General features: G+C 56.9%; 1 protein-coding gene across 2 annotated transcripts in view; it reads right to left on the bottom strand.

The window, feature by feature from the left end:
* LRP1 (LDL receptor related protein 1) overlaps positions 1-23389 on the bottom strand; it is a 78783-nt gene that overhangs the window by 38396 nt on the left and 16998 nt on the right. Inside the window, exons 7-21 of one of the 2 annotated variants that reach the window (XM_060025038.1) lie at positions 15434-15596; positions 15102-15324; positions 13880-14069; positions 13268-13411; positions 11841-12077; positions 10215-10395; positions 9121-9343; positions 7786-7987; positions 7350-7475; positions 5668-5808; positions 5451-5576; positions 4910-5026; positions 4368-4448; positions 3708-3758; positions 2600-2767 (exon numbers count right to left, since the gene is read on the bottom strand). In XM_060025038.1, coding sequence (XP_059881021.1) covers positions 2600-2767; positions 3708-3758; positions 4368-4448; positions 4910-5026; positions 5451-5576; positions 5668-5808; positions 7350-7475; positions 7786-7987; positions 9121-9343; positions 10215-10395; positions 11841-12077; positions 13268-13411; positions 13880-14069; positions 15102-15324; positions 15434-15596 — 2373 coding nt within the window. The remainder of the gene's footprint in view (positions 1-2599; positions 2768-3707; positions 3759-4367; positions 4449-4909; positions 5027-5450; positions 5577-5667; positions 5809-7349; positions 7476-7785; positions 7988-9120; positions 9344-10214; positions 10396-11840; positions 12078-13267; positions 13412-13879; positions 14070-15101; positions 15325-15433; positions 15597-23389) is intronic. The other variant, XM_060025039.1, reaches the window with a different exon arrangement.

The raw sequence follows: 23389 nt of genomic DNA, 5'->3' as shown, positions 1-23389 counted from the left end.
ATAGGTTGGGGGAGCCCTGCAGGCCATGGAGCGGGACTCAGCAGGAATTCAAAGTGTACAGGGAGCCAGTGCAGGCTTGAGGGCAGGGCCGGGGAGAGATCTGACATGTTCTGTAGGATCACACTGGCTGCTCCGGTGAGATCTGACTCAGGAGTCTGGGGAAGGAGCGGAAGCAGCACCCGAGGCACAGGTGACTGTGCACGAGCCTCACCTTACGCTCCCGCTCCCCCTACCTGCCCCACCAGGAGCACGGTCGACGCGCTCGTCTCATGCCTGGACTTCAGCAGCAACCTCTGAGCCGAGTTTCCTTCCTCAGGGCCCCTGAACCTCTTTCCAATCTAATGCCCTTCCAGGATTGTCTTCTGAAAGCATTTCCTACATCTTATCACCTTCCAGCTTTGAGATCCTTCGAAGGTCCCCAGTGCCTGACCTGCTTTCACCTGCTGTTGTAATCTGCCCCCTCCAGGCACTGCCTCATTCCCTGCTGTCCCCTCTAGTCTGAGGGGCCCCACCCAGCCCCACTGGCCCCTGCAGCAGTACTCAGTTTCACCTTCGAAGTCTTACTGCTGGGTGCTCCAGGCCACTCCCACCCTCCATCTAAAGACCCTTCCTCTAGTTACCGGGGGTAAGCGGGGGAAGGATAAAATGGAAGACTGGGATTGACACCTACACACTACTATATGTAAAATAGATGACTAATAAGAACCTACTATATAGTATAGGGAACTCTAATCAATACTCTGTAATGGCCTATATGGGAAAAGAATCTAAAAAAGAGTGGATCTATGTATATGTATAGCAGATTCACTTTGCTGTACACCTGAAACTACCACAACATTGTAAATCAACTATACTCCAATAAAAAAAAAAAAAAAAAAAGACCCTCTCTCTTGTCCATTTACCCACAGCCTAATCCCTCTTCGGGGCCCAGTTTAAATCCCACCTCCGCCGGAATGGTCCCAGACCATTCCAGCTCACAACCATAGTTAACAATGGTTAACTACCAATCATGACATCCCTGCTCCCACGGGCCAGGCCCCCGCACATCTCCTCTCACTTCACAGAGGAGGAAGCCAAGGCTCAGAGGAAGCAACTTGTCCGAGTTCACCCAGCTTGTGAGGGGCAGAGAGCTCTTCCCACCTCACCACATCACGGGGCTCCAGGGGTCCTCTTCTCAGAATCCCAAGGCACTATTACCCGTCCCACTCACCCGACCCTTCTCAGAGACGGCCCTCGAGGCTCAGTGACTGTTTCCTGAGCCTCGGGAGACCCTCCCCATCCTGCCTCTTAGTGCTGGGCCTGCAGTGGGTACTCAGTGCTTTCAGTACTGTCCCCACTATGCGCACCTTAATTCTACAAGGCAGAGGTTGTAAACTGGTGGTCCAGGGGCCAGATGAGGCCTACAGAGAGATTTTGGTCTGCCATGTTTTTAAAACTTTTCAGATCAATTTCCAGTTGTATGGGTGGATTTGCTCTCCCTAAAAAGATGCTGAAGTCCTAACTCAGTACCTGTGAATATGACCTTATTCGGAAATAGGTCTTCCTTTGCGGACGATCAACTTAAGATGAGGTCATTAGGGTGGGCCCTAATCCAATATGACTGCGTCCTCATATAAAGAGGGAACCTGGACACAGAGACAGACACGCACCCAGCGAGAACGCCATGAAAGATGGAGGCAGGGATCGGGGTGAAGCACGCAAAAGCCAAGGAACGCCGATTGCCGTCGAATGCCAGAAGCTAGGAGAGGAGCCTGGAATAGACTCTCCTCCATAACCCTTAGAAGGCACCAACCCTGCCAACATTTGGGTCTTGGACTTCTAGCCTCCAGAACTGTGAGACAATACATTTCTGTTGTTTAAGCTACTTAGTTTGTGGTACTTTGTTCCAGCAGCTCTAGGAAACGAATATACCAGTGCTTTAAAATGGGTAGATTTCACATATAAATCTGCATTTCTGACTTCTCTTGAGGTCAGGGCAATCTCGGGTCTGCATTCTTCCATGGTAACCATCGGCCAGGGATGAGAAACCAACACCCCTTGAGGAGGTCTGTGCCTTCCAGTAACCCCCGCCTCCACAGGGGATCCCACAGACGCTAGGTCCTGGAGGCCTCGGCACTGGGGACCCCACAGAACCAACCCTTCTCTCCTTTGGTCCCCACTGTAGGTCCCCACCCCTACCCCTCTGAGCATCCCTTTTTCATGCTACCAGCTACCAAAAACGAGCTGTGTGCCTTCCGCGTGCCATCTCACTGAAGCCTCACATCAACACGATGATGCCCGTGCTATCATCATCCCCACCTTGCAGATGAAACTCACAGGGGCCCATGGAGATTAAATAACTTGCTCGAGGCCACCCAGATAGTAAGCTGCGGAGATGGTGCTCAAACCCAAGGCCACCCCACTGCAAAGCCTGAGATCTTAACAGTGTGTGACAATGATTTGTCGACAACCTCCCTCTCCCACAGGACTGGAAACTGCTGAAGGGTAAGAGCCACGTCTGGGTTATCTCTGGCTCCCCGATGGTGGAAACACGCAGTGGGGAGGGTGGACGGATGGTGGAATGGTCTGGTCCCCACCCCACTGGTCCCTAGGTGCCCACCCTGGTTGGTGCAGTTGGCGTGGGTCTCGTCGCTGTAGTCCCCGCAGTCGTTGTCCCCGTCGCAGGTCCAGTGCTCAGGGATGCAGCGCCCGCTGTTGCACTTGAACTGGGTGCTAGAGCAGGAGTGGCTGCAGCCGGCCTCGTCACTGTTGTCCCCACAGTCGTTGTCTGGGGGGAGGCAAGAAGGGAAGAGGAGAGCAGGGGGTCAGCAAGTGGCCTTCTCTATGACCCCAGCATGGGGCCCCCGCTCCCGCCTCCCCGTTCCCACCCTCGAGCCACCCCATCCGTCCCACTGAGAAAATAAAAAACAGAAAAGACACAGAAACTGCATAGACTGCACCATGCACCATGGCCCACGTGACGGGGGCAGGGAGAGAGGCAGGGTGGGCTCCAGAAGGGCCCTTCCCTGAGTCTCGGAAGGCTGGGGCTGGGGCTGGGACTCATTCCTCTCCCCTTTCAGCAGGGTGTGAGAACAGGGGTCCGCTTGCTTTGGGGGAAAGGCAGGGATTTCTCTGGCTCTGGCGGGACAAAGGTGGGCGGAGTATAGGTGAGGCCTCTCTGCTGGGGAGGGAAGGTGTTCATCAGGCCCCGCCCTGAGCGTGGGCATCACCAGCCCCAAGCCCTGGGCTCCCGGCTCATGAGGGGCACTGCCTGAAGCTGGGAAGGCTGGGGGCGGCCCCCGCCTGAAGGCATCTGAGGGTGACTGAGCCAACGTCCTGCATTCTGGGCCTCGTGGAGAGTGGGGGCACCAGACTTCCCTTCACATTTTCAAGACGCCCGAGAAGACAGGTTTGGCCGTCCCCCTTGGGTTGTGTTCCTGCCTCTTCTCCAGCTGCCTCTGCATCGCTGACGCTCTCCTTCCCCCATGTCTTGGTCTTCTTGTCCCCGCCTCTCTGTCATCTCTCCTGTGAAAGGCTCCTTCTGCCCTCTCTGTTTTCCCTTTCACTGTTTTCTTTCTCCCTCTGTCACTTCCTCTCTCTTTTCTCTCCTTGCTTTTCCTTCACATCCTAGGAGCCCTGGGGTGGGGAGCTGCATGGGGCTCCTGGGAGGAGGCCCAAGGCCAGCTGGGGCTCTAGGGGAGATGGTGCATGTGCTTCTATGCACTGACCGGCAGGCTCAGGACAGGTCTTTTCATCAGAGCCGTCCCCACAATCCTTCTCTGAAACACAGAAACCGCCAAGGCAACCATTGGCACACGAGACACGGCAAAGATGAGGGGCAACATGGGGCTGACCCAATACATCCTCACACACATTAGCCAGGGCTCGAGCCACTGCTGCAACACGTCACAACACCACACCAGACACGACCAGAGCCCCAAGACAGCACAGACACAACAGTCCACTGGCCCCCACGGCTGACATCACCTGGTCCAGGGTTGACTGCCAGGTGGGCTCCCGAGTCTGGAGCCAGAGCCTGGAATAACCCCAGGAGACGGGGTTTGCAGGGAGAATGGCATTGGGCATGGGCTCTCCTTGCTCATCTCTCCCTGGCCCCTGAGCCTCTGCCAGAGGATGGGCAGCTCAGGCCCTGCCCGGGGAGGAATGGCACTGACAGGTGATGGGCGGGGTATCCCCTGGGTCCATCTTGGTTCCCCCACAGTGTTTCTAGCTTGTCCTTATTTCTCCTGGACAACCCAGGGGGACTTCTGTGAACTGGAGGAAGGCCCCGGCTTGATTCTAAAACCCCTTCACCTGCCACCCAGGTCCTGGCTGTGGCTTCTAGCTTTCCTAGGAATCAGGGCAGGTGAAGGGAAACAAGCTCTTACCATTGTCACATCTCCAGTTGATGTTGATGCATCTGCCGTTGTTGCAGGTAAACTGAGTCAGGGGGAAGCAGGTGGGATAGGCTGTCAGGGAGAAAGAGTAGCTGAGTAGGGTCCTCAAGATTATTTAGCATCATAGCACCAAGCAGGTGGGCGCTGGGTCCTTCCCATAACCGGCAGCCCTCAGCCCAGCCAGATGGGGGAGTGAAGGCTAAGTGGAGGTGCCTTGGCCTGGAACTCTGCCCATTCACTCCTACCCCTCTAAGCATCCTTTTTTTTAAGCAATTAATTACCAAACGCAGGCCATGCGCCGAGTGCTCTCCGCGCATGATCTCACTGAACCCCTACATCAGTGCTGTGACGTGGATGCCAGTATTATCCCCACTCTGCAGATGAAACTCACAGGGGCCCACGGAGGTCGAGCAACTTGCCCAAGGCCACCCAGGTACTAAGGTGCAGGGACTCTCCAGCACCCCCGCCCCAGGGCACGCTCTCGTGGGCCCTCCCTCCCCGTGCCAGCCTGGCCTTCCTGCTGTCTTGCTCACCACACGAGGCTGACTCATCGGAGCGGTCCCCACAATCGTCATCCAGGTCGCACGTCCAGGAGATGGGGATGCAGCGGCCACTGGCACAGGAGAACTGGTTGGGTGGGCAGGTGCGAGCTGGGGACAGGGATGGGCGTGAGTGCTCACAGCTGAGTCCCCTCTTTAATTTCACTTGCTTTGCTATTATTCTCTGCCTCTCTGGAAGTCTCCCCAAGGACCTCAAAGCTATTCTTCTTAGAGACATCATTCAAAATCACCTACGTGGTCTCACACTGGACGCTTCACCCCGTCTCTCGAGGGGTCGCTGGTGTCCTCCAAGGAGAAGATCCATCCGCCTTGCTTGTCATCCCCAACCTAGAGCTGTGCTCTGTCCCCTGCAAGCACGGGCCTCCCAGCCAACCCTGTCCTCCCTTCCCCTCTGCCCTGGGTGCCCCGTGCTCCTGTCTCTCCCTGAGGCCCCTCTGTCTTCCCAAGCCTGGCTCCCCCGCCTGCCCTGCCCCGGTGACTGAGGGGTGCCGGTGTGGTCACGCCCCTCCCACACCTGAGCAAGTGGCATTGGACTCGTCTTCGCTGTTCCCGCAGTCATTGTCCCCGTCACAGAGCCAGCGGTTGGGGATGCAACGGTTGTTCTCGCACTTGAACCGGTCCGAGGGGCAGGTGTGCTGATCTGAGGAGGGAGAGGTCAGGGGTCAGCCGGAGGGAGGGGCCCCCAGCTCTCCAGCTGTTGCCCAAGGGCCGGCTGTGCAGCAGGGACTCACGGCAGAGGGCAGGGGCCTCGTCGCTGTTGTCCAGGCAGTCGTTGTCCCCGTCGCACTTCCAGCGTTCCTGGATGCAGCGGCTGTTTGAGCAGGCGAACTCGCCTGGCTGGCACTGGGGTGGGGGCACGTAGGACGGGTTCGCTGTGGGTACCACGAGGCGTGAGGGGGAAAGTCAGACCCAGGTCATGGACAGGTTCCGAGCCCCCTGTCCTCTGTTGGCTTGTTTTATGATTTTAAAATAATATACACAGTCATCTTTCCTAGTGCATAGTTCTTCGTGAAGAAATTATCTGGGTGGAAACTGCAACTCTTTCTCAGGCCACAAGGGTGATGTTTGCTCTGCTGCTTCCAGTACCGCAATGTGGTCTGAAAATAAAGGAGCTTCCAAGAGAGCCTAGAGCCCCCCATCCTTTTGTCCCCACCGAGCAGCCCGCCCCTTGCCCCTCCCTGCCATCTCCATGAACTGCCCCTTGGAAGTCATCTCCAGGACCCTCGGCCCCTGCTCTGGTCCCTGGACTTTTTCCTGCCTTTGGCTATCAGCGGTGAAATCACTTCGTCCTTTGTGTTTGCACAGGGTAAGCTCAGGAAGCCCAGGACGCCCATGTCAGTCCCTGGCCCTGGCCCCCGCTGCTCTGTGCATGCCTTTCTGACCCATCTCTCACCCTCTCTAACCCTGTGGGTCCCAAGGACCACTGGACCTGGAGGCTGTATGTGTCCGCCTTGCTCCTCACCTGTGCTTCCAGACCATTCTCCCTCTCTCCCCTCTGAAAAATCAGTACTGACTTTCATGTTATTAGACTATATACGAACCCCTACTTCAAAGGACCCCAGGCTAGTCCCCAGCATCCTTAAGGGTTTTTAGCTCCTGGTTCAGGGTCACTTTCTCCATAATCACTCCCTCTTTATTCTTGGTGATTTCAGTGTGCACACAGGTGACTCTTCCATAATGCTGGCCCCTCAGTTTCTAAGCTCCTCTTCACCAATCCTCTTGCCCTGCACCTGGCCTCAGTCACTCACTCTTAGGTGTACACTATGGCCCACTGACCCATTTTCACTTCTGGGATTCTATCCTAAGGAAATCATCCAGAATATGGGAAGGCATGAAGCTATAAGAAATAGCAGAGCAGGTGATTAATAAACAGACTCTGGGTCAGGGTTCCTGGGTTCAAACCCCTGCTCTAACTTTGGGCCTCAATTTCTTCATCTATAAATTGGGGTAATAAAGATACCTTCCCTACAGGAATATTTTAAGGAGTAAATAAGTTACTGCATGAGGACTGCTTATAACCATGCGTAGTACATAGTCCGTGTTCAATAAATGCTGGCTGTGATTACAACAAAAAACTGGAAACAACCTAAACGTCCAACAGTAGAGAAATGGTTCAGTAAATTATGGGATGTTTACCCAATTAAATAAATGTAAAACGTTAATGGTTTTTTCTTTCCATAGCTGTCCTGCTCCTCACTTGGTTTCCCTGATTTTCATGGCTTCCCAAACCTCCCACACCCTGGTCACCCCGAAACACCCCTCCAGCCCTCAGAGCCTTCTTCTCTCACCCCACCCCTCACCTCCTGTTGCCCCCAGGGCCCTCTTTGCCTCCTTCATCTCCGACGGGGACACCGTGGCCTCCTCCTGCTGGGGTCTGCTCCCCCACCTCCCACCCCAGCTGGGCCCCTCGTACCCAAACAAGTGACACCGTCTGTGTCCAACACCTGGTCCTCAGCACAGGCACACTGGCGGCTCCCAGGGGTGGCCAGGCACAGGCTGCTGCAGCCGCCATTGTTCACCCGGCATTTGTTGGTACCCACTGTGAAGGAGGGGTCACGGGTGGGAGGAGGAAGGACGGGGAGGACAGGGGATGGGTTTCAGCAGGGTCAGGAAAGGCCAGAGAGGGGAGATGAGAGGCCGGGGGAGGAGACGCATTAAAAGGATGAGACAGAAAGAGGAAATACGGAGGGGTTGAAGAAGAGGAGATGCAGTCATGGGGCAGGGGGGAGATAGGGAACACAGAAGGTCAAACTGGGGTGGGGGCCTCTCTTCTCGAGAGTCTCCAAAGTTAGTGCCCTCACCCCCCGATCTAGGTCCCACCCCAGACCCAAGTCCCAGCCCAGGGGTACCTTGCTGCTGCTGGGCATCATACATGCGGATCTCAAAAATGGGGGGCCGCTCGCTGCGCAGAAGGGTCACGATGGGGGGCGTGCCTCCTGTGCCCCGTTCCAAGCGGTAGACACTGCCACTCCGGTACTCGGTCCAGAAGAGGTAGTTGCCGTGGTGACACAGGCCAAAGGCGTGGTTCAGCTCCGGACCCTCGTACACAATCTAGGAATGGAGAAGAGGTTACCAAGGAGCTGGGAGACACGTGGGGGTGCCTCAGGGAGGCCCGGGGGCGGTCAGTGTTCTGTACACTCATATGTCCATGGCCTGGCCATCAGCCTAGAAGCCCCCAGGGGTGCACGCCATGAAGTGCCAGGCCCTGAAGCCAGCAGAGCGCTGACGGGGGGCTTTGCCCGCAGTCCTCTCTCGGGCCGATTCGTGTTCATTCATGTCCCTCCAACACAGGCGCACGCGCGCACGCACGCGCGCACGCAGAGTAGCGAGCAGACAGCCAGGATCCATACATTCGCTTCTTCATCCACCACACGTTTGCCAGGATCTGTTAAGGCAGCACTAAGAAATGGAAAAGACGCGAGCCCTTCGCTAGAGCTGCCTGTCGTCTCAGGAAAGGCACACAAGGCTGTCCACGGCGGAGAGGGGTCTGGAGACGACACCCCAGAGGAGGCGGCCCGCCCCTGAGTGCTGTGCCAGCTGAGGAGGAGCTGGGTGGAGGCAGAAGAATCTGCATGAGCAGCAGCAAAGAGGGCAGCACCTTGACGTGTGCTGGACTTGAAAGCTGTCTAGTGCTGCTGTTCCAAGTGCCGGGATGCAGGGAGCAGAGGGTGAAAGAGGACCACAGAGACGGTCAGGGGCCACACCATAAAGGGCCTTACACACCATGAAAGAGCTTGGTCCACACCAAGCTTGCACGGGGCTCATGAATGAAGACGTAGCCCCCGGAATGAACGAGCGTGCGCCTACACCGTCTCCAGGCATCTCGCACCTGTACAGGGGCACACAGTGCAGGCACACGCCAGTGTGTGCTGCCTGTACGTGCACAGCCAGGCAGAGGCGCACACGATGTGTATGCTCAGGTGTTCACACAGGCGGTCAGGCCCACAGACCACGTGCATGGTCACAGAGATACTCTGATAGAAGCGAATCCTCGAACAACGTAAGACATAGGCACACAAGCACACAGAGGGACACACCCACAGGCTCACAGGTAAACACACGTGAAGCACACAGGCCCGGACACACACAGACGCCCACACATTCAGACACACAGCCTCACCGCACAGAAATGTGGTCCAGCAATGCACACACGGACACCCACACACAGGCGCACGCCTGCCCACCTTCCGGTCCGTGCCATTGAGCAGGATGGTCTCGATGCGATCATAGAAAGCGTCCACCCAGTAGAGGCGCCCAGCTGGGATGTCCAGGCTCAGCCCATTGGGCCAAAGTACTGTCTTGGAGGTGACAAAGATGTCTCGGTGTGAGCCGTCCATCCAGGCCCTCTCCAGCCGCCCTCGCCGACTGTCCTTGGGGTCCTCCTCCCAGTCAGTCCAGTACATCCACCTGTGGGCAGCTACTGGTCAGCACCACATAGCCACCCCTGCCATCAACATCCTCCCCTGTGATCCCAATCCAGACGGGCATCCCAGAGCTTCTCACGGGGGTCTTCCTGCCCTGCTCACCCTCAGCCCACATATTTCATTCATTCATTCCTCCACTCAACAAATATTTGTTGAATGCCTACTGAGCTGGGCACAGTTCTGGCGCTGGAGGACCCAGCAGAGACCAAGGCAGCCAAAGCCCCTGCTCTCGTACGGATATGTCCCACCCAGGACACAGACAAGACACAAGTCAGTCGAGAGGGTCACACACAACACAGAGCAATAGGAGTCAGGAGGGACTCGAAGCAGGGGCACGGCATGGAGAGTGCCTGGGCAGCCGGTGGGGAAGGCCTCTCTGAGGAAGTGGCATTTGAGCTGAGATGTGAATGCTGAGAAGAAGCCACATATGCAAATACTTGGGAGCCCCAGGCAGAGGAACTCCAAGAGCAAAAGCCCTGAGGTAGGAAGAGCTGGAGTGCTGGTTTAAGGAACAGACAGCAGGCAGTGGGGACAGAACTTGCAAATGCAGGATGTGAGGTGCAGATGAGGTCAAACGAGCTGCAGGCAGACCCTGTAGGACCCCGGGGCTGATAAGGGCAAGGGGAGCCAGGGGAGGGCCCGCTGGGAGTGACAGGACCAGATTTCTATGTATGTGTTTAGAGCATCACTTCCATTGCCCTGTAGGTGGGGACACCTTTTCCCCTTTCAGCCCAATTCTCACCGAAGCATCCCACCTCGGCTACCCTCCCCTGTCCACTCTCTCTCTTATCCCCCAGTCCTGAGGCCCATGCAGTCCCTGGCTCCTCCCCTCCCAAGGCGGTGGGAGGACTCACCCATTGAGCGGATCCACCACAATGGCCCTGGGGTGTGTCATTTTGCCCTCGATTAAGGTCTTGCGGGTCTGAGCAGCCTTCTCCAGCCTGGCCACACTGATGGTCTTCTTGGGCCCATCATCCGTCCAATACAAATTGTCCCCCATCCAGTCCACAGCTACTCCCTCCACATTGTGTATGCCTGCAGTGGGCGGGGTGGAGCAAGGAGGGAGAGCCTCAAAAGAGGCTCAAATCTGCCGGCCTCTGGCTCTTAAGATACCTGCACCTTGGAGCACTTGGCTAGTGGGGAATGCAGGGAGACTCCTGTGCCCTAGACAGTGGCTGGGATGGGATGGAATGAGAGGTTGGAGGAAGGAGCCTGGGAGGTCGTTTGTGCTGCCACATCTGTGTTGAGTCGGGGTCTCTCAAAGCTGCACATGGCAGGGCTTCCCTGGTGGCGCAGTGGTTGAGAGTCCGCCTGCCGATGCAGGGGACACGGGTTCATGCCCCGGTCCGGAAGGATCCCACATGCCGCGGAGCTGCTGGGCCCGTGAGCCATGGCCGCTGAGCCTGCACGTCCGGAGCCTGTGCTCCGTAACGGGAGAGGCCACAACAGTGAGAGGCCCGCGTACCGCAAAAAAAAAAAGCTGCACATGGCAGCAAGAAAACCTACGTGGCACACGTGGGCTCACTTGAGAAGGCACGTCAGGGCCTGAGCTGGGGTGGACAGCTGAAGCAATAGGCATGTGGCTCTGGGCACAAGTGCGACGCCACATCCCAGGCCTAAAACTCCTGAGCTAACAAAATGAGTAAGTTAGGGAGTGATTTTTCACTTAGCCACAGGCTTCATCTCAAGCTAAATAGCATCCCTGGTATAGGGAACCCCAGTCCTTTCCTGATGAGGAGTTACTTTTGATTTCCCCGAAGTCTTATGATTGCTGACGGCTGAGGTTCTCTGAGCCGAGGTGGGGGATGGAGAGCAGGCCAAGGGGTGGTAACCAGCACCAGCCAGACTGACTGGTTAGGAAGCCCTGTCCTGGTGGCCCGAGTGCACATTTGGGAGCTCCTAACACCCGGGAGGCATGGTGCAGCGCTCGGAGGCTCAGAGCCTCCACGCCGATGGATACTCAGAAGACAGTGCACTGCGGACCTGCTGGGGCAGCTCAGAGGGAAAAACTGGATTCCATTCACAAAACACAATTTTCTCAGGACATGTAAGCATGCAGCTCTTGGCGGCCGTGAGGTCTGGCTGCACAGACCCTGTGTGTACACACGTGTGCCGGTGTGTCTGCGCCGATTCAGAGCCTCAGGCCTCTCCCCGGCTGTGCGCCGCGTGAAGCTCCGGGGCTCAGAGCCAACGGCAGAGAGACCCTGAGTTTCCCCAAGGCTGGCAAGGACGGCCCACACGGCCTTAGCCATCCATCCTCCGGCCTCTTCCCGGCTCAGCCAGGAAGGGGGTCACCCAGGGGTCAATCTGTCTATCCCCTCATCTCCATGCCAACCAGCCCAGCTAGCCAGTCAGCTGGGGACTCTCCACGCTGGAAGGGCACCAGGAGAGAGACGCCCAGGCCCCCAATCACTTCCTGCCTCAGGTGGGCACGTGCCTTGGGGGTCCCATCCACACACCGCCCACTTTGGGGCCCTTACCATCCTTCAGGATGGTCTCCCGCTCAGTGCCATCGATCTTCTGGCGGCCGATGAGGTAGCTGGTGGTGTCGGCAAAGTAGATGAAGCCGGTCTCAGCATGGAAGTCCAGGGCCCGGGGGTTCATGAGGTTCTCGATGGGGATCATGTGCTCGTCGGGGACCTTGGCCCCCATATCCATGCCCCGGATGATGCCTGGCCGGCCCTTGCCATACACGAGGAATAGCTCGTGTTCCGGCTCTAAGGCAGGCACAAGGAGGGGCACAAAGTCAGACACACACACACACACACACACACACACACACACACACACACACGCGACCACCACCCAGCCAACGCCCCGGCTGTACTGGGTCAAGGGTGTGGGGACGGCAGGGGGTCTGAACCACATGGACAGACACATAGCATGTAAGGTCCAGGGAACAACGCCCTGGGGGTTTTTCCTATGCACCCTAGGGGTGAGAAATGGGGTGGAAGTAGCATGTCTTCAGTAAGTGCCCTCTGTTGAGTAGTGAAATTAGCGGCCCAAATATGTTGGAATCAGGTCCCTTTTGACCACTTCCTCTGTTCATCCTAGTCTAAGCCATGTCACTTCTTGCCTACGCCGCAAAACAGCGTCCTGCCACTTCCCTGCTGCCCATCCTCCGCCCAGCAGCTAGCGTGATCATTTCTACAAACGTGACTCAAATCTGTTAAGCCACCCAGAGCTTCTCATTCCAGTTAGAATATAATCCAACACCCTTCCTCATCTCCCCTCACTCACGCGCTGCCCCGCTCCCGTCCCCCTGCCGCCTCTCTGCTCTCCGGCCCGCCAAGCTCACGCTGGCCTCTGAGCCTGGGCGCTACAGATTCCCTCTGCCGGAAACGCTCTCCTTTCAGGTACATGATTCTCATGATTCACTTCCTCATTTCACAGCGCGCTTGACGTTACTATCGCCTCCGCAGAGAAGCCTTCCCTGACTGTCGTCTAAACTGGAGCCTTCGCTGTCATTAACTCTAAGCTGCACTTTATTTTCTTCCTAACACCTACCCTCACCGCAAGTTATTTATGTGTTTGTCTGCTTCCCCTTCCAGACTATAAGCTCCATGAGGCCAGAGACAACGTCTATCTTGTTTACTGCTGAACCCTCACTGCCAGGACAGTGCCAGACATAGTGTGCGCTCACTAGATACTTGTTGAATGAAGGAAGGAATGAAGGGATGAATGGGCCAGTCGACAGCGTTCTCCGGAGCCTGAGTGGGGGAGCGGGATAAGCCCTGCTCTCGGATGGGAGTGCAAGTCGCATCCCTGTCCCTCACCAGGGCGAAACTTTGGGTAAGCCCCTACCATCTTTCTGCATCTCAGACAGATGCAGCTGGGCTGTGGGAGGCGGGTAAGGACCCCTCCCGTCCCACCCCAGCAGGCACACAAGCCCTTCCCTGTCACTCACTCTTGCACGACTTCCCATCACTGCCCAGGCTGAAGCCGGAGCGGCAGCGGCAGGTCCGCGCCTTGTGACTGTTGGCCAGCAGACAGATGTCGGAGCAGCCTCCCGGCTTCCCGTACTGGTCATTCTCGCAGGCGTGGCTCCTCACTGGGGCAGGATGGAGAGCTGGTCAGGACCCCTCGAAGCCCCTGTGCCCAGGCCTTGAGAAGGCTTCCTGCAGTCTGACCACTCTCCCTCCTGCTAAGGTCTTTGTGCCTGTTGCCCCCTCTGGGGATTCGGAAGCCACGGGACTGGCATTCCTCTGCTCTGACACCACCCAGCCTTCAGACTCTTGGGTGGGGACCTCTGTGGTCAGGGGACAGAGTCACACTGTTGCCCACAGCCAGGCACTTCTACTCTAGACCAGCCAGGGAACTGGGAGGGGTGATCTACGTCCTGAGCAGAATAGGGGCAAGGGGCTCCCTGGGGGTGGGATCTGGAGGCTGACGGGCAGGAAGGGGCGGCGGGGGAAGCAGACGGTGGAGAGGAGGTAGTCTGGGGTGGATGGCTAGGAGAAGCACTCATGCCACAAGAGAATCAGGGGTGTCCCTGGCGGGGCTGTGGAACCCCGCTCACCTCGGGGCTGACGCCGCTGGTGGTAGATGTGGAGGGCACCTCCCTTGTCCACACGGGTGACGACCTGGTAGTCGGTGCTGTTGAAGCGGTTCACGCGGATCACGCTCGTCTTCTGCTGGGCGTTGGCGTTGTCTGAGTTGGTGGCGTAGAGATAATTCTCAAACACGGTCAGGCCATACAGGTGCTCGATCTGAGGTGGGCAGGCAGGAACGGTCAACATGAGGAGAAGAGAATCCTCCCTCTGCCCCTGGTGAGCCCCTCAGCTTCTCTTCCAGACTCCATAACTTGCATCCCCAAACTCACTCCACGGTTGTCTGACTCCGTGCTTTACTCCTGTCTCCTCTGGACTATCCTGTTCTTGAGATATGCTTGTCAAATCCCATCCATCCTTCACAGAGCATCTCTTTGAAGGGCTTCTGGAACCTTCTAACCAGAGAGGACAGTCTCTCCTTCCACACTCCATTTCTGGCTGTAATCCACTGTCTGGTGATCTGTGGGTTTACTCTACCCACTCCGCTCAAACCCCTTGAGGGCAGGAACCATGTCCCTCTCAGAACCAGGCACATATTCAATGATGGGATGATTTTGCACTGAAGTAGAGTTGGGCCCTACACTCTGTCCACAGGGAACATGCTTAGCCCGCCTCTAGCTCCCAGCTTTTGGGAAGGTTGAGAGAACAGACTCACCCCAAGCAAGCCTGATAACAGCCTCTGCTACCTGCATAATGTATCTAAGGTAACCAACTGTCCCAGTTTGTCCAAGACTGGCCCAGGGGACTTTCAGGGCTGACACTGGGACAGTCTCAGGCAAATCGGGATGGAGGGTCCCCCTAATTATCCCAGAAGAGAGGTGTCATCTCTGAACTGGAAGGGCTTCTGGACTAGGTTCAAGTGCTATTTCCCAGCTGTGTAACCTCAAGCAAATCACTTAACCTCTTTGAATCCTGCCTTTTTTCAGCCGCCAAAAGGGAACTGAGACACCTGACTGCTCATTTTCCAGGGGCTTGTTGTAAGAACCCAACTCAAATGAGAAAAGGGAAGTAAAAGGTGGTCTCTAAAATGACTGTGGCCGTCCGAGCGGAAGCCATGTTCTGTCCTTTCCCCCAGATGCTCGTGCCCACCCCCTCCCTACCAGAGGGCTCAGGGCAACCACGCTCCCATTCTGTCCCCCGCCCTCCCAAGAGGCCCAGAGAAGGGTTTCCCGGCCGAGACTTCCTCCTCACCAGGATGCCCTGGATGATGGTCTGCCGGCCCTTGCCCTCGTAGTCCACCACCTCAATGTAGTCCAGGTAGGCATCGGCCCAGTAGACGAGGCGGCTGACCAGGTCCAGCGTGATGCCGTGAGGAAACACAATCTTGCTGTCGACCAGCTTGGTGCGGTTCTGCCCGTCCATATCACAGCGCTCCACTTTGGGGATCTGCCCGTAGTCAGTGAAGAACACCTTCCTGTGAGCAGATGGCATGTTAAATGGGGTCTGGACACCGGGCACCCTCCCTTCTACCACAGCCTCTGCCTCCCTGTTCCAGGGCCAGTGCCCCTGCCTGCCCCGCTCACCCCATGGCAGGGTCCAGTGCAATGCCCTTGGGGTTGTAGAGCTCCAGGTCTAGCAAAGTGACACACGTGTCCCCGTTTCGGTTGCAGACAAAGATCCTATCATCGATGTCATCCACAAAGTAGAAGTTGCCTGTCAGCCAGTCGATGGCCATCTGTTCCACGTCTGGAGAGTGTGAATGAAAGGGCTATGGGGGAGGTCCTCCCACAGACATGCCCACCCTCTGCTGGTGCAGAACCTACCGTGGGAAGCCCACCTCCTCTGGGGTGCCCTCCTCCACCACCCATGCCACGGCTGTCTCTCCTCCCTGAGCTCTTACGGGAGCTACTGGCAGCGGCACGTTTTGCCTTGTGCTCTTGGCCACCCTTCACCAACAGGGTCTCTCCAAAGAGAAGTCTCTGAGTATCCTCCCACACCGCCCTGCTCCCCATGCCGAGCTCAGGGCGGGCACACAGGGGCACTGGATGATTGGTGGCTGGTTGGCTGACGGACAGGTTTCCCAACTCTAGCCCCTGCTTGAATGGGACCAACTTCTTGGGGTTCCAAAAGGCAGTGAGGATAGGTCTACTAGCTCATTCCAGAATTTTTTAAATCTGTTTTTACTTTAGATAAGAGCACTCAGGCTAATACAACATCACACATCTCTGCTTTTGGCTGGACTTTCATCATCTTTGTATGGTAAGTCGAGTTATATCACACTAGCTAGGAGCACGGACTGGAAGCTGTACGCGCTGCATGACTTTTAAAAGTGGAAAAGCAGGGTATCCATCAATAAATCCGCTCTGAGAGAAGAGAATGTCCAAATAAGGGGCCCGCAGAGATGGAAAAGGGAAGGTCCATGGTGGCAAAAGGTTGGAACCAGTGGCATGGGCCAAACTTCCTGTATTCACTCCCATTTCCCTGTTTCTTCAATGTCCCTATTGCTCAATTTCCTCCAGTCCTCGGAAGGGTGGGAAGGAGCAGGGAATAAGATATACGGCTGGAGGGCTTCCCTGGTGACGCAGTGGTTGAGAGTCCGCCTGCCGACGCAGGGGACGCAGGTTCGTGCCCCGGTCCGGGAGGATCCCACATGCCGCGGAGCGGCTGGGCCCGTGAGCCATGGCCGCTGGGCCTGCACGTCGGAGCCTGTGCTCCGCAACGGGAGAGGCCACAACGGTGAGAGGCCCGCGTACCGCAAAAAAAAAAAAAAAAAAAAAAAAAAGATATAGGGCTGGAGGAGAGAGTGCAGAGGAGGAGAGCCATCAAAGGACTCTGAAGGTAAACTGAGGCATGGCTCAGAAAGAAGGGGAGCTTCAGAAGGGTGGGAGTGGGGGAAGAGGATGGAGACCAGGTGCCCATACTCAGTCTATGGCAAAAAGGGCCTAAGAGATCAGGGGTGGGGCAAGGGCAGCAGGAAGTCTAGGAGGCAGGAAGTCTGGAGACGGGACCCCTGCTGGCCTCCTGGGGGGCGGTGTGGCTCCCTCTCTCCAGGACCCACTGGCTCCCATCCACCCACTGCCCCCTCCAACTACCACTATCAGAGGTGATACCTCTTGCAAGCAGGGATGTTTCCAAGACAATGACTCCCTGGGACCCCTGCCTTGCACTCCACTTCCACCAATTTCCTCAGCAGGTAAAGGAGTCTTTGGACCACCTGTCTCTGGCTGAAACTTTTTTATTTATTTATTTTTTACTGAAATCCCCACTAGCCACACTCAACCTGGTAAGGATTATTCAATCCCTACACGGCTACAGGTATAATGACTAGGCTTTCTGCTCAGCCCTCCCTAATCCTCCCCCCTCCCTCACAGGGATTCAGGGGCTGTTTCCTAACAGTGGGTAGGGGTGGGGGGCACAGGGAACAGGAACACGGCTCCCAGGGAACTTGGCCAGGCCCTGACACTGACTCACAGTCACAGGACTTAGGCTGAGGGAGGAAGGGAAAGAGCCAGTCTGAGACTCTTCACCAAACTAGTTTCCTCTTCAGGTCCCCCCTGTTGAACCCCACCCCAAGATGCCTGGAGAAAGAGGTCACAGGGATGAGGTGTTACCCCTGTGACTGCTGATGTGTCCCTAAACCCAGCAACTCTCTCCTCGGAGCCCCAGTACTGTCCCCTCCTGACAAGGTCAAAGAGAGGGGGCAGAGCAGCCTGGGTGCGTGGATCCCAGGCCGGGGAGGAAGAGGGCCCAGTGCAGGGGTTAGGCGAGCAAACTACCCCACACTGTGACCACAGAGAAAACAGATGAAAATGAACGCTGCTGGACCCCATCCAGAGGAAACCAAGGTCCCAAGCTGGGGCCGGGGTGGGGGGGGCGCGGGGGGGAGGGGTGGACCCTGCCGCAGTCCCAGGCAGCCAGCAGGGTGGGTGAAAGGCAAACAGGGCTGTGTGCCCTTTACTTGGTGGGCACGGTGGGGGTCTGGGGGATGCTGGCATGCAGACGAACCTCATCACTCAAAGCTGTTTTCCCAGCACCAGCTGGGGCAGCTGCGTCCTTCTCTCCAACTTCCTGAGGCTTCCCTGAGTCACTGCCCAGCTCCAAGGCTGGCAACACCCTTCCCCTGCTCCCCGATCCACCCTCCCTCGGCAAGAGGGGAGGAGGAAGAAACCTGAAGGGATCTGATGCCCCCCCATCCCAGATGCAGTTCCACGTCCTCCCCTGCAGCCTCAGGATGGCTGACCTTCGAGCCTCCCTGCTGGCCTGGGAAGGAAGGCAGAGGGATCGTCCGGCTCTCAGATGTTTACCCTTGGCTCGTCTCCTCTTCCACCTCCCAAAGGCCAGGCAGGGCCCCACTCAGCAGGCCGGTGAGGAGTTGGCAAGAACTGGAGTCCCCAGCCCGGCCTGGGCTCCCCTTTGGTATTTTTGCAGCTGGAGACTATTAGTTGCAAGCAAAAATCCTTTGTTATCCAACCCCTCCACCACATTATCTTCCTCTCTTCTCAAGTCCAGACTCCTCTGCACACCCCACCACATACACTCACACACATGCACACACTCACACGCACACACACGCTGGGCCACTCTTCCCATTCCAAGTGTAGTGAGACGGGCTCAGATCGGGAGAGGGCACCTTCCCTCCCGGGCTCCCTGCAGGCAGTGTCTGGGCCACTGCCCCCTGTCCCGGGGCGTGGAGGGGGCAACTGGAGTCCTGGGCTTCGGCCTGCAGGACCTGACATTCTGTCTCCACACACCCAGAGGGCAGCTGGCCCCTCGTGACCCAGCCTTCTCGGGACTGATCCACCTCACAGCACCCTCCACAAGGGCTCTATGGCCAAAGGCCCCAGAGATCCTGAAGACGGGAGAATCCTGTAAACCCAAGGGGTGGGATGCTGTGTGGTGATGGGAGGAGTGTGGGGCTGGTCTGGAGGCTGAGGGGTTAGGGATCCCAGGGTAGAGAAGGAGGCCAGGAAGCTGGGAGGGTAATAAGACAGAGGATAGACCACAGCCTGCCTGCGATATCACAAAGGACTTTCAGTTCCAGGCCCCAGAATAGACCTGGGCTGTGTGTTTGTAACTGCTGAGCCCTCCCTGTGCCCCAACGCTGATGCTCAGCGCTCGGCACTCGCCACCACTCCAGCTTTCCTCGACGTCGCCCTCCTTCACGTCATTCAAGAGGCGTCTCCCTAAACTGGTGGCTGCTTTTCCAAAAACAACAGCCCCAGCCCATTCCCAAGAAGACCCTAACTTCAGCCGCAGGATTCTAGTCACTCTTCCTAAAATAATTCTGGGGAAGAAGGAGAGTCTCTATGCTTTGAGGAAATATCCCCCAACACATCCATACACCTAAAGATTGCAGAATAGGGTACCAGGTCCCTGGACGAGGAAGGAAAATCCCATTTCCACCTTAACTGCATCCCCAGTGAAGACACCGAGTTCTTGCCCTTATTCCAGAAAACTCCCCTGCCTCTCCCATCACTCTGCTCTGCCCTGGGCCCAGACAGCCTCCAGACACTGACAGCCTGGGTGTGAATCCTAGTTCTGTCACCTTCCAACTGTGGAACTATGGGCAAGTCACTTGATGTCTCTGAGTCTCGGTCTGCGGATCTGGGATGGGATGGTACATTAACAGCACTTAGCATGGGGCCTGGCCCATGATAAACGCTCCACAAATGGGAGCTGTTGTTCATACCACTGCACGATCCTCCCTCACCTCAACCCCATCCTTCCTCACCTTTTCCATCTGTACCTCCAGCCAGAGCCCTGTGGCCTCCTGACTGAAGGTAGGCCCTCCAGGTGGGCAGTTTGGGGCTGACACCTACTACTTATTCTTCAAGATAGTTCAGGCCCCCAGAAGGAAAATTCCTGTATTGCAGGCTTCCATAAGCCCCTTTTATCACAGCCTGCTTACCTGATTACAAATATTGTGAGGGCAGGGCAGGTCTTTCATTTTTGTCCCTAGCACCTGACACACACGTACTGATTCATTCAGCAAATATTTGGTGAATGCCGAGTGCTCACTCTGTTGTCCTAGAGCTGGGACTTAATTTTTTCCTTCCCTTCTATTGCCAGGATCCTCCTTTTCTGGCCTGAGGATGCCTAAGACAGTGGGACAAGACGTCTGTCACGCAACGTTCTTGCTTGTCAGAGCCACTCTGGGATCTCACCCAAGGGCTGGGGGAGACGCTGGGGAGCCCGGGGCCTTTGCAGGTAGGGAGGAGACCCCCGGGCAGGCCTGGCAGAAGTTTTGCTAAATGGCACGTGCTCACACTCCTGTTTCATGCTGGGTCCTGATTTCAGCCCTTCTTGTTCCACCAGCAGGTCCGGGGATCAGCCACACTGGGTCAGCTCTGTCCCTGGGCTCCCTTCCTGCCCCGCTTGTACTTCCAGCCCCGCTCCCCTCCCCTGAGTGGCCCAGGTCCACACAGGCTCTCAGTCCTGGGTCCCGGGGATGAGATGCTTGGACTCTGCAACTCTGATTCAGAATCAGAACAAGGGTCTTCCCACTATTGAGAAATTCTTGCTGGGCTCTAAAACACATCTCTCTTGCTTAAGTTACTTCCTCTGGCTTGAAAACAGGGAGGGGGTTGTTGGGCGCAGGCTGGGTGGAGAGGCAACTTCAAGGAGACAGCGGGGGAGGAGAGGACTGGGCTGGAGCTGTGCCGGGAGACACAGGGCTGGCCTGGCCAGGAAGAGGAGAGAAGGGCCATTAAATGATTAGGAAACTTGGAATGGGAATGGGAAGCAAAAGCACCGGGATGCGGGGGGCCCAAGGCCAAGAGCAGGCTGGCGAGAGCCCCCCAATATTCTGACACCCAATGGGTGGAAAGGCCAAAGAAGCAGGTGGCCAGTTTTCATCCGTGACACTGGAAGTGTTCTGTAGGCTGGGGTGGGAGCCGAGAGGGCCTTGGGTGCCCAGCTCAGTGGGAGCATGGCTCCCCTTCCAGCAGGGAAGCCAGTTCATCAGACTCAGAGGAGATACTCTCTCTTTCTGTGCCCCTTCGCTAGACAAATCACTGCCCTATTTCCTGTTGTGATTTTAAACACACACACACACACACACACACACACACACACACACACACGAGAGGGAGGGAAAAGTGAAGCTGGCCAGCTGGATTTGGGGACCCATTTCGCAACCTTGCAGCCTGCAGCCTAGGAGGAATTTTCTGGGCCTCCCCTCCAATCTCCTCCTTCCCCATGCAGCATGGTACAGGGAAGAAACCCTAGGACCCCCAAGGGCCCCTCCAGAGCATTCCCTCATACACAGCCCCGAATGAAGTGACTTCAGCAAACCTTATGTCCTTCAAGGCCTCTATCTGCAACCTCAGAACCTCCCCTCACCACACACACACATCTTCCCAGGGCCCCGCCCCTGCAGTCTGTGCTCTTTCTTTCTACAGCAGAAACATCCTCAAAGCTCAGGGAGGACAGGTCAGAGGAGTGAAGCCTAGACAGTGCAGGGCCGGGCTGGGCTGGGGGTGAAGCAGACTTGACCTCCAGCCCTGCCCAGGGGCGGCCCTGCAGGGGGCTGGACAGGGCCTGAGGTTCCTTGAGAGGGTGGTCAGAAGTGGGGGGTAGGGTGGGCAGGCCAGGCCTGTCGACCCCTCTGGGCCTCGGTTTCCAGAACTTCAGTCTTTTGTCTGTCACTTTCAAAATGCTTCCCATGTTTGTGCACAGCCTGCTCTACCGTTTCTTTACATCAACTCACTTTTCTTATTTTGCTGCATCCTAAACAATCTATGAAGTCGCAGGTTTGATATGCTGGTTGTAGGAGCTTCTAATGGGTATTACATAAAAACATAACTATAACAATAAAAAACGCACATCCATACACGACCTAAAAATCAAGGCATTCCGGCTTTGGGAAAGGCAGTAGTAAGCCCTGAGGGGTGGGACACGGTCTTCCCTGAGGGTCTCCTGGCTCACCCCATCATGTTCTCTAGTCATGGGATCAGAGTCCTCAGAGACATCCCCGTCCTGCTGGGGCAGCGGCAGAGGGGAGGATGGACCGTGGAATTACATCCCAGGAGGGAGGAGAAGAGATGAGGACTGATTTCTAAGACCCACCCCCCAACCCAGGCCAATGCAAGACACAGGCTGGGGGAGGAAGCGCTGGCAGCCCAGCCTGTTAAGGGATGAAAACACACACACACACACACACACGCAGACACACACGCACGCACACGCACACACACCTGTCAGAACGAGTGAGGATGCGGTCAGTAGGTCTCTCCCCACTCTTGAGTAGAAACAGAGGGAAGGAGCTGGGCTCAGACAGGAAAAGGCCAGACTTCGGCCCTAAGCCTATTCCACGGAGCCAGTCATGAAGCCGCACCAGCCACTGTGGGGCCTGGGAGGGGCCCTCCGAGGGCTCAGGAGTCAGAGCAGGCCTGGCTCACAAACGCCCAAGGACCCATGTGAAACAGGCTCACTTCCTGGCCTCCTTCCTTCTTTCTATTCTATTTCTGTTTCCAGAGTTTTCTCCAGGGCAGGCTCCCCCTTCTTCCCACACCAGCAGGCGGGCTTCTCAGCCTCTGGGCTCTGGGCTCCAGCACCTCTCCCTTGTCAGACTCCTCCCCCTGCATGGGGCTCAGGCCAGGGGTCCGACGGAGGTCAGGGTCGGCGAAGAATGGCATGATTGCAGAGAGGGCTCCCCCAGAGGGCAGAGAGAAAGCAGGAGAAAGCAGCAGCCTTTCTTCTTCCTGCCCCTGGGGGAGCTAATTACAGGCCAGCAGCCCACTGCGCAGGTGAGTGCCTGGGACCAGCCACGCTGCACACCAGGGCAGGCCATCAGCCTCTCCTGGGAAGGGGGATAAACTGGGGGCGGGGGGAGGGTGCTGGGGAGAGACACTTCCGACATCCTCAGCTCAGGGCCCATAATTAGTTTGTGGGATGAGAGCAAAACAACCATCCTCAGGGTGACAGCCAGACATTCAGGCGGCATGGGGCGTGGGGTGGGGGTAGGGCAGGAGGAAGGGACAGAGGCTGGGGCAAGAGGAACCCATTCATTTGCCCCAGCAGCATTTCTCCCCAGAACCTTCCGGTCTCTTCTGGCCTCCTGGACTCTGCCCCAGAGGGGCCCAACGAATCTAGCAGACTTTGAAGGCAAGGCTCTGTTTGCCAAGGGAGGGGCACCCACCTGAGGTTATTTCCTGCTTCTCCTGGGGAGAAAGGCAGGAGAGGGGCCAGGCCAGAGCAAAAAATGTTCCCGTCAGGGCACCCCTGCCAGCCACCTATCCACAAGCTCATCAGCCCATTGGCCGCCCTGAGGCAGGGCCAGGGAGGGAACTGCTGGAGCTGTTTGCCCAGACAGCCTGTTGGGTGGGACCGTCGACAAGGAACAGGGAGAAGACAGCTGTCTCATGGGGTCTCACCCTGATACTACCCAACCTACCACAACTGCCCACCCCTCAAGAGCTCAGCCGACCAGGCACAGCAGCCCCCAGCCCAGCACTCCAAGGAGGACAGGTCTATCACAGGTGAGCCTTGGTCACCAACAGCTATTGGGATGCTGTGGAAGGGCCGCAGCTGAGGTGTGG

This window comes from Delphinus delphis, chromosome 11 (genome assembly GCF_949987515.2).
Source record: "Delphinus delphis chromosome 11, mDelDel1.2, whole genome shotgun sequence".
NCBI classification, from domain to species: Eukaryota; Metazoa; Chordata; class Mammalia; order Artiodactyla; family Delphinidae; genus Delphinus; species Delphinus delphis.
This window is presented reverse-complemented; position numbering and strand designations above follow the sequence as displayed.